Source organism: Sphaeroforma arctica, assembly GCF_001186125.1.
Source record: "Sphaeroforma arctica JP610 unplaced genomic scaffold supercont1.1574, whole genome shotgun sequence".
Lineage (NCBI taxonomy): Eukaryota > Ichthyosporea > Ichthyophonida > Sphaeroforma > Sphaeroforma arctica.
Window position 1 is genome coordinate 1,579 of NW_014038984.1, and position 9,993 is coordinate 11,571.

The 9,993-nt window shown below is 50.2% G+C and overlaps 2 protein-coding genes across 2 annotated transcripts in view; both read left to right on the top strand.

Annotated features, from left to right (window-relative positions):
- SARC_11212 (hypothetical protein) overlaps positions 1–2,259 on the top strand; it is a gene marked incomplete at both ends in the record, with an annotated part of 3,558 nt that extends 1,299 nt beyond the window's left edge. The window contains 2 exons of the mRNA XM_014294705.1: positions 509–1,796; positions 1,869–2,259. Of these exons, the coding sequence (XP_014150180.1) occupies positions 509–1,796; positions 1,869–2,259 (1,679 nt within the window). The remainder of the gene's footprint in view (positions 1–508; positions 1,797–1,868) is intronic.
- Positions 2,260–3,110: 851 nt separating this feature from the next.
- SARC_11213 (hypothetical protein) lies at positions 3,111–9,880 on the top strand (the record flags this gene model as incomplete). The annotated part of the gene is made up of 5 exons (XM_014294706.1): positions 3,111–4,321; positions 4,721–4,819; positions 5,711–7,869; positions 9,107–9,269; positions 9,742–9,880. The coding sequence occupies 5 exons, from the start codon at positions 3,111–3,113 to the stop codon at positions 9,878–9,880; spliced, it is 3,771 nt and encodes a 1,256-aa protein (XP_014150181.1).
- Positions 9,881–9,993: the final 113 nt, after the last annotated feature.

Below are 9,993 nucleotides of genomic sequence, written 5' to 3' on the forward strand. Positions count from 1 at the left end.
TGGATGTATTACGGCCTTATTTATTGACTTAAGGAACGGATGTGGATGTATTACGGCCCTATTTATTGACATTAGGAACGGCAGTGGATGTATTACGGCCCTTTTTATTGACTTTAGGAACGGCAGTGGATGTCTTACGGCCTTATTTATTGACTTTAGGAACGGCAGTGGATGTATTACGGCCCTACTTATTGACTTTAGGAACGGCAGTGGATGTGTTACGGCCCTATTTATTGACATTTGGAACGGCAGTGGATGTTTTTACGGCCTATTTATTGACTGTGATGATATTTGTACACCCGAAAAGGACCTGGAAATGGCTCCGCAGCACGTTAGTTTTAGCCCCACACACTACACTGAGAGGTAGTATGACTCTATCGCCCTCTAACACTACGAGTGGCAGTTGCCACCAGAGGTGGACCATGCATGTATTTCATTTAGTTAGTGTATAATTCTGTTCTGTACCGAACTTCTCACCGTGCCCTCTGATTGTGTACTCATCCGACAGGTTGCCACAGTGAATCCATGGTATCCCTCGGCACGCGCTACCGCCAGTCCAGCCCATCTAGCGCCTCCTCGTTCCGGAATGGCTCAATGCCGAATACCAGGACAGGGTCCCCATTACAATCCAAAGTGCGGCCCAGGACATCCTTGTCAGGTGCACTTGTTAGCCGCATGGCTGGTACACACAAGCGACCACAAAAGGCCTATCGGGTGCCAAGGGCTCTGGAACATGTTGCGAGGAGTGGTACCGTCGTAGGGAGTGGGAGTGGGTCTGGTCTCCATGGCAACCACGCCAGATCCGCTTCCGGCCCAGACAGCCAATGCCACACGCTCACTGGGACTGCGCATACAACCCAGCCCACGCAATCGCAGACAGACTTGTTGGAGTGGGCCAACAGGGCTACAGACACAGACCAGGACTCACTGTCTGGGCAGTCGCAAGGCTCCGACATCCCGGATGCCCTGGATTTGCACAAATGGGTGACGGACAGTGCCGCCGCGAGTCCGCCTACGGAGTCGGATATGAGCCACATCCGCCAATCAGATCTGGTTGTAGCGCCTGTTGCCATGGCAACGCCAAAGGGGCCAATTGGAGACGCGGTAGGTGATGGTATTATCTATGAGACGGTCGAGCCAGACACCGACACCACCGCCGTGTGCAAAACCGACTTACTTCCGAATGGGGTGTGGGCACCCAGCCCAGATGCGAAAGCCTCAGGAGGTGCCGTAACCATGGCAACCAGTAAAACCCCGACGGTGGCCGATAGGCGGATGCCCTTCTCAAAAACGCGGCAGACCATAGGCGCTGGTCACTTCCAAACAGGACACCGGTCACCACTGGGCAAACACCTGGAGACCCACAGGCGTACCATCATGGCCTCACCCATTTTTCAGGACAATAGGACGCCCGGTGTGCGCTCAGTGACCCAGTCCGCACCCTTCGCACCAAGTGCTGGCGCAAGGGCCACCAGGACACACAGTGGATTAGGTGTAACAGGCACACACAGTGGAATAAATACAAGTACAACAGGCACACACAGTGGAATAAGTATAGGTACCACAGGCACACATAGTGGTATAAGTGTATGTACAACAGGCACACACGGCACATTAAGGGTTACAGGCACACACAGTGCACTCTCCAGTCCTCGAAGGAGTTCTGATATGTTACCCTCACGTCGCAGTAGCACTATGGCGATGGACCAGAAGGACTTTTGTATACGCCATATGAACAACCCTACAGGCCAGGGCAAAAGGAGCCCTACGGCGACGCACCAGGTGGACTTCTGTAGGCGCCACATCAGCAACCCCACAGACCAGGCCAAAAGCAGTCCTACGGCGACGCACCAGGAGGACCTCTGCAGGCGCCACATCAGCAACCCCACAGACCAGGTCAAAAGCAGTCCTACGGCGACGCACCAGGAGGACTTCTGCAGGCGCCACATCAGCAATCCCACAGACCAGGCCAGAAGTCCCGATGTTCGGGATTTGTTCACGCGGCCACAGTCAGCGTCCACATCGCGGACACTGCCGAGCGAGGATGTGGCCAAGGAAGAAGCAGCCGTTAACAATGCTTTAGATGGGAAGATTAAAAGTACAGCAGCCACGAATAGGGCGCATGGGAGGAGACTCTCGAGTGGTGCACAGCCGGCGGTAGGTAGGAGTGCGCGGGGGAGTAGGGGACAGCCGTCCATGAAGTGTCGGAAGTGGAATGGCTTATGCAGGCATGTAAGGCTGCAAACGAGTAGCTTATGAGGTGTATAACAGGACAGCGGGCGACATACACACACACACACATACACACACACACACATACACACACGCGCACACACACACACACACACACTATATATATATTTATATATATATTATAATAATCACCTTGTTACGTATATATTCACCCTTTTTTAATGTACGTTTGACATGTATATACATATAGCTATGATCTGGTATATGACGCTGTGCACGAAACATACGTACCTTTGCAGCAGCCTTGAACGACCTGTTATACCTGTCAATGTACTGTGACATTAGCCTTCTTACGTACACCCCGGAGTCAATTTGAGTATGTGGTGACTATATATCAATGAATTGCGCGTCTGGCTACGACTTAGTTCGCATGCGGGGTTGACAATGTCCATTCATAAGCGATACCCAAAATGTTAGACTTGCCGTCTTAGCCACAAGAGTTGAGACTGATGTGGCCCTATTCACATGTAACCATGGCAACGAGCATGGCACCCAACCGAAAATCTATGTGGTACATTGGCACTGGGACTTGACTTCAAAAGTCGGTCATCAGTGCTCATCGACACATGCAGTAGCACGGATTGTGAACATGCAGATACACCCAGTGTAGTTAGCCGAAACAAAATCATCGATCGCCAACTGCACTAACACTGACACTGACACTGACACTGACACTGACACTGACACTGACACTGGCACTGACACTGACACTGACACCGACACTGGCACTGACACTGACACTGACACTGACACTGGCATTGGTATTAGTATTTGTACGCGCGATGACAGCTTGATTGACTGACAAGTACACTAATGCGAGCGATTGATATCTCTGACACCAATTCAGGGCCCAATCGATGGACTATGCGACCCATGAGCCACCGCCGGGCCATCGATCCAGGCCAAAACGCACCAAAAAGTGCACACGCTCCCTGCCTCTATCACGAGCAGGCAGCAAAAACGGACCAGGAAGTGTTGTACGGCCTGAAGATGTTTTATTACTGGGCCAGATGGCCGATACCAAGCGTGCCCTTGGTAAGACAGCGACTGCTTCCGCGTGCACGGGTTACGGTGTGCGGTGTGTGACCTCTGCCGACTCTTACACGATATCGAGAAGCGACGGTCAGATTGTGGGGCAGGACTGTAGTACGTCCGCTGGGTCTGGGTCGGATTTCTGGGACGACGACTCGGTCGCGCACACACACCCATCCCAATCCCTGCTTAGTGACATGGCAACCATTATGGCCACCACGATCCACGACAAAACAGGGCAAAAGAACAGAAACGGACCGTCGTGCACCTGTCTTACAAAAGAGGACCGCATGCACACACACCCGTCACTGGTGGTGCAGACCACGACCCACTCCGTCTTTGTCAACAGCGCATCCGAGGACGTCATCGCGAACCTGCTAGAGTCGCACCCCGAAACTGAAAAAGGACCGAATTGTACCACGGACGAGGACTTGGGCAAAACCGCCGGTCCAATCGAGGCGCGCACTCTTCGCGCATCGAAAAAGACCGCACCCCCACGCACACACACAGATACACCCGAACACACCCAAGCACAGCAGCCAACCACAGCGCTAGATGAGCTAGTACATGCACAGGCACAACCATCCGCCCACCCGACTGAGGGTATGGCTGCCACAGACCGCATATGCCTCACCCCACCGGCTGTAGACCTACGCAGCATTGGAGCCAGGCGTGTGGGTGGGTCAGTGCACACCCCTCCATCTCACCCCACCCACTCACCCATTCACACACACACATACACACACACTCGTTCGCACTCACACACCCCACCGTCTCGTCACATGCAAATATACACGCACAGGCCGCCTTCTCATCGTACACACATACACACCCACACACCCTCGCCCCCACCTCATCACACACACACACACACACATACACTCGCACACACCCCTCCAGCACATCGCACACATACAAGTGAAGGGACAGCCGCAGACGCACTTCTATTAGTGCACAGTCTGCCTGTGCATGCGTTGGATGAATTCGAAAGTACTTCTCCGAGTCGGGATAATGACCTAGCGGTTAGGATCCGCAGGTATGTTGTAGGCTACAGTGTGCTACCAGGGGGTCTGTGCATTAGGGTTTTAGGGTTTACTAACGTGTGTTCATATGGGACTGATGGTCTATCAGAAACATTTTCTGTGGTACAGATACGGCAGTGTTTTAAATCCATCGACTTATAGCCCCCTGAAAAGGCCCCATCTCCGACTGAATTTCTAGATGTATTGACTGAAAGCCATACTCTAGCCTTTGGTCTGAATATTCATAATGAAAAGGCCTACCCCTGAGTAGCCTTAACCACTATAACTAGGCGGAAATACGATACATATACAAATTCTCAGCTTGTATTTCTGTACCGAAACCCAATACAGAGCGAAAGCGCAAATATGTTACATACTCTATACTTGTATTTCTTCACCCAAACCCAATACAGAGCGAACTCTCAGGCAAAGTCGACTATTCTTGCCGACCTGCGAGAAGGATCGGAGTTGAGTCCGAAAACCGTCGCAGCAGCAAAGATACGTGCTACCAGGTATTCACATTCAATAGGGACAGATCTATAATGAAAGTACATTCCATAGGGACAGATCTATTCTGAAAGTTCATTCCACAGGGGCAGATCTATTATGAAAGTACATTCAATAGGGACATATCTATGCAAGCACATTTTATTAGGGACAGATCTATTAAGGAAGTACATTCAATAGGGACAGATCTATTATGAATTTCATTCCATAGGGACAGAACTTTTATAAGGTACATTCCATAGGGTCAGATCTATTAAGGAAGTACATTTAATAGGGACAGATTCTATTATGAAAGCGCATTCAATCAAGACATATCTACTAGGAAAGCACATTCAATAGGGACAGGTCTATTATAGAATCGCATCATATATATATAGATTAGCTACTGTGTATGGATGCGAGATACAGGAATGTGCAAATAGCGTTACTATGATTCAATGCCAGGCATCTTGTTTCCATGGGCCATTTGGGTCCTGCCGACAACTCGGTGCAACCGTGCTAGCAAGTTCGCACATATATCCTGATGAAGTACTATGCAAGTGTAGCGTCTATGTATGTGTGCTTGGCGGACGAGTCGGAATAACGTATTCACAGCTAAGGGAAACAACGAATAACTAAACAACGAACAGCTTCCATCCGTTTAACTCCCATCCTTTGATCACCCATCCGTTTAACACCCATCCGTTTAACATCATTCCGTTTAACACCCATCCGTTTAACACCCATCCTTTTACACCCATCCGTTCAACACCCATCCGTTTAACACTCATCCGTTAAACACTCATCCGTTTAACACCCATCCATTTAACACCCATCCGTTTAACACCCATCCGTTCAACACCCATCCGTTTGTCACCCATCCGTTCACCAATCGTTCCCTACGCCCCACTGCCCAGTGTGAACCGAGTGTTCACTGCTGAAGAGATCGCCGCAGCGCAAACACGAAGACACAGCATGTCATCTCGCCCGTCCTGGTCTCTTGTCCACAAATTTAGTGACGTCACCGAGTATCTTGAACCATCTGTTAGCGTTAGCCAATTAGAATGCGGCACAAGGTTTTTTGGCGGGGATTTAGAGCAGGTGGACGATGCACTGTGCAGTCAACGGCCACGTCCGAGCCCACGCCCAGACAAACAGGGCAGGCGAAGTACTATACCGCAGTCAAACCCACAAAACGGGACGGAAACCGGGACGAAAACCGGGACACCCCCGGCAACCCCCCCACGCACGCAGTCACCAGTACCACACACCCGCAGGCACTCAGCGATGCAACTGAGTCCAGTGGTGTTCAAGCTGCCGTTGTCAGGGGGCGAGTCGCACACGCGTCCACGTACCCGCACACGCTCAGAATCCTCGGGTGCATTACGGTCCCCATTGTCAACTTTTGGACAGTGGTGCCCAAGTTGGAGTCCCGAAATGGGACGGGTCAAAAAGCAGGGGGTCAGGCGTATGAAGGACAAAGCAGGGCCTGGACAGTACACACAGGTGCAGTTGATGCGAGTGATACATAAGCAACCGTTGACGGATGATGAGACTCTCACGCACCCTCATACCCACACACGCGCACACTCAGAATCCCCGGGTGGCATTCGGCCCTCCATGACAGATTTTGGACACCTGGCCAAGAAACAGGACAGGCGCATGGAGGACAAAACGGGTCCTGGACAGGGCACAGATGGGGAGGTGATAGGGTCATCGCCCATGGTAAGTCAGGCGGTGCAGAAGCCGCCCAAAGCCCTCCCAAGAGGTGCACCCCCCAGCACGGACGAGTGCCAGGGACAGTGGGTTGGTACCGAGACTAAGACTATAGTTAAGGCTAGGGCTAAGGCTAAGGCTAAAGCCAAGGCCAAGGCCGAGGGTGAGCTCGCCTACACGCATGTGGAGGATCGTGCATGTACATGTACGAACCCACCCAAGCCCACCGATGCACTGGACCAGACACGCACAACCCCACCCGCCACTGCAGTCGACCGGTCCCACATAGCCGTGCAAGCAGCCGGCCAGCCACCCACAGACACAGACACAGACACAGCCACACACTCACCCGTGGTTCGGGCGTTCGAGCGCCCTGACCTTGTGGCTGGGGCGGGTGCTAGGAGGAGCTCAGCAGCACGTCCTCGGCCCAAGTCAGACCTATTCACAGAGCCACCCCCCCCACACACAAGCACAAGCCGTTCCTTGCGTGGGGATGGCGTGGCGACAGGTGACAGTCTCAACTATTTCAAACTGCACGTCTGTGTGCGTGAGATTGGGAGAGAGTTCAGTCCGCCCGTGGAAGAGTCGGCAATAGACGGTACAGCCGCGGGTGTGTCTCTGTGCTGCGAGTGTGTGCACAGGGGCTGTTGTACTGCAGAGGACAGGCGCAGTGTATACGACGGCGAGAGGGGTGTAGGGGAAGCCGTTGCGGACCACAGCCACGACGGGCACAAGTCAGACGACAGGGATACCTACCACGCTACACCGAGCAATGGTATTACGAATAGTAATACGGATGACGCACACAACACCTCGAATACGAATAGTAATACGGGTGACATACACAACACCTCCGCGCAGGACAGGCGCCACACGGGTTTGGCAGAGACACGCACCAACCACCACACACAGAGGAAGGATGGCAGTAGCCAGAGCAGTCGCAGCACCAACGGGGGGGGTGATACGCCTTTATCTGAGGCAGGAGAGGGACCCGACCCGCACACTGACGCTACGGCTAAGGCTAAGGCTAAGGCTAAGGCTAAGGCTAAAGCTATGACTGAGACGAAGGCAAAGGCGACGGAGGATGAACCCAAGAATATGCTGAGCTTTGTCAAGAAGTACAGACACACCGTGCGGTACAAAAGCATGCCCATCCCCAAGAACAACACGCTGGGCCGTTGCAGTACGTCTACGGACATACCTCATCACACCTCACTACACACGCCAGCCGTTGCCATGGCAACTGCGCATGATAGCTTTGTGCATCCATCACTTGTGGATGTGTTTGATGGCGGTGTGGAGTCGGCGGACGTTCAGTGGACGAGATCACTGGGTGCACCACCCCGTCACAACTCTCGGGGTGAGTTTGTGGGTGTGTGTATGGTTGTGTATGTGTGTGTATATATGTGGTGTATGCGTGTACTACTCTCTGGATGAGTTTGTGGGTGTGTGTGTATGGTTGTGTATGTGTGTGTATGGTTGTGTATGTGTGTATATATAGTATATGCGTGTACTACTCTCTGGGTGAGTTTGTGGGTGTGTGTGCATGGTTGTGTATGTGTGTGTATATGTGTGGTATATATGTGCACTACTCTCTGGGTTAGTTTATGGGTGCGTAAATGTGATTTGTCTGTGGGTTTTTGTGTGTGTACCAGTTATATGTAGAAAGTGGTATCTGTACTTGTATATGTGGGTATATTTGTTTAATATATACGTGTATATATGTGTGTATCTCTGTTTTATATATACGTGTATATATGTGTGTGTCTAGTATAATATATGCGTGTATATATGTGCGTATCTGTGTTTAGTATATACGTGTGTATATGTGTGTATCTATGTTTAATATATGCGTGTATATATATGTGTATCTGTGTTCAGTATATGCGTGTATATATGTGTGTATCAGTATTCAACTTATGTGTGTATGTAGTTTGGGGGAAATCTATGTGCTCAAAGTGTTACGATTAAACGCAGATGCGTACCCAGAACTCTGTGAAACCTATATGTTATCTTTATGTCAGTGGATAATTTTAAACCCCATACACTTGCCACTGGTAGCGATGACCACGCCAAGTATATACTAACCCGTTCCCATTATAAACTGCAGATCAGAGGTACTTCATGCCGTAGTAGTAGCACGCCATATAGACTGGCTATCTACACCCTACCTACTTGACGTACACATACTGAACATCTAGTTCTTAGGTTTCGCACGGAGGAATAACCGCAGACCTTCAGTGTAGGCAGAAAAAACTCTTCCGTTCAGGCACACTGGTACTCTATCAAGTTCAAACCAGTCTTGTCACTCCATAACCGCCCGTGTGGCACTCAAACATACCTTAAGCATTACGCAAACATATCGCAAAACAAAATTCTTCAAACATTTCTTGAATATAACTTCCCAAACAAATCTCAAGCATAGCTAACATAACGGAGAGCACATAACGCAAACATAACTTATCAAGCATAACGCAAACAAAACGTTTCAAACATAAGTAAAACACGGCTTTCTAATCATAGCTCAAATACAACTTTTCAAACATAACGCAAACAAAACGTGTCAAATATAACGCAAACATACCCCTTTTGTGCAGGTGCAATGTCCTCCGGGCGCAATCCGTTGAGTCTGGAGTCGCGGAAGTTATCCGAATTCCTAGAAAACGCCCCAATGACAGTGCTGAATGAGAACGATCTATCCCAAACAGCCACAGTGGAGGTCAAGTACCGTCCGCTCGTTAACCGGCGGATGACCGACAGGTATGAGTCATCGATGAGTCATGCATGGGTCGGGCACGCCCATTGTATAGAGGACAGTATGCAGATCTCGATGAGGTCTAGATGAGATTTAGATGAGATCTAGATGCAGTCTGTGGATGTGGGCTTAGGGAATACGTTCGGTAGTCTTCGTTGCCTGTACACTCACAGCTGTAGTCCCCGTTCAGACCTGTCTGTTTGCATAGATGCACATACTACCACTTGTGGCTGGTTTAGGTTTGCGCCAATACCGCACGCATCGTATTGATACGCATGCGCTGAGTTGTTCACTTGGCACCGCTTACTGTATAACGATGCGCACTGGCACGACATCCTACTAAGCAGAATACACCGAACACCCGTACAGGCGTTCAGGGTAGATGATGAGTCATTACACTGTCTTCATTGTTTACTGAATATTTGCACACACTCTCTCGACGTCAATTGAAACTGATTTACGTTAAATGCATCGCAGTCGAAAGTCACTGACGCGCAAGAATGGGACTGGCGATATCATCCCTCTCCTTCGCCCTCTGAGACCTGTCATAGGCATCAACGCAGACCTCGCAGATAACCCAAACTTATCTAGATCATACAGCGACATGGTCCCGTAAGTGCAACCGTGACGCACATATATATCTTTATATATATATATATATATATATGTATATATACGTATACATACATACATACATACATACATACGTACATACATACATACATACAT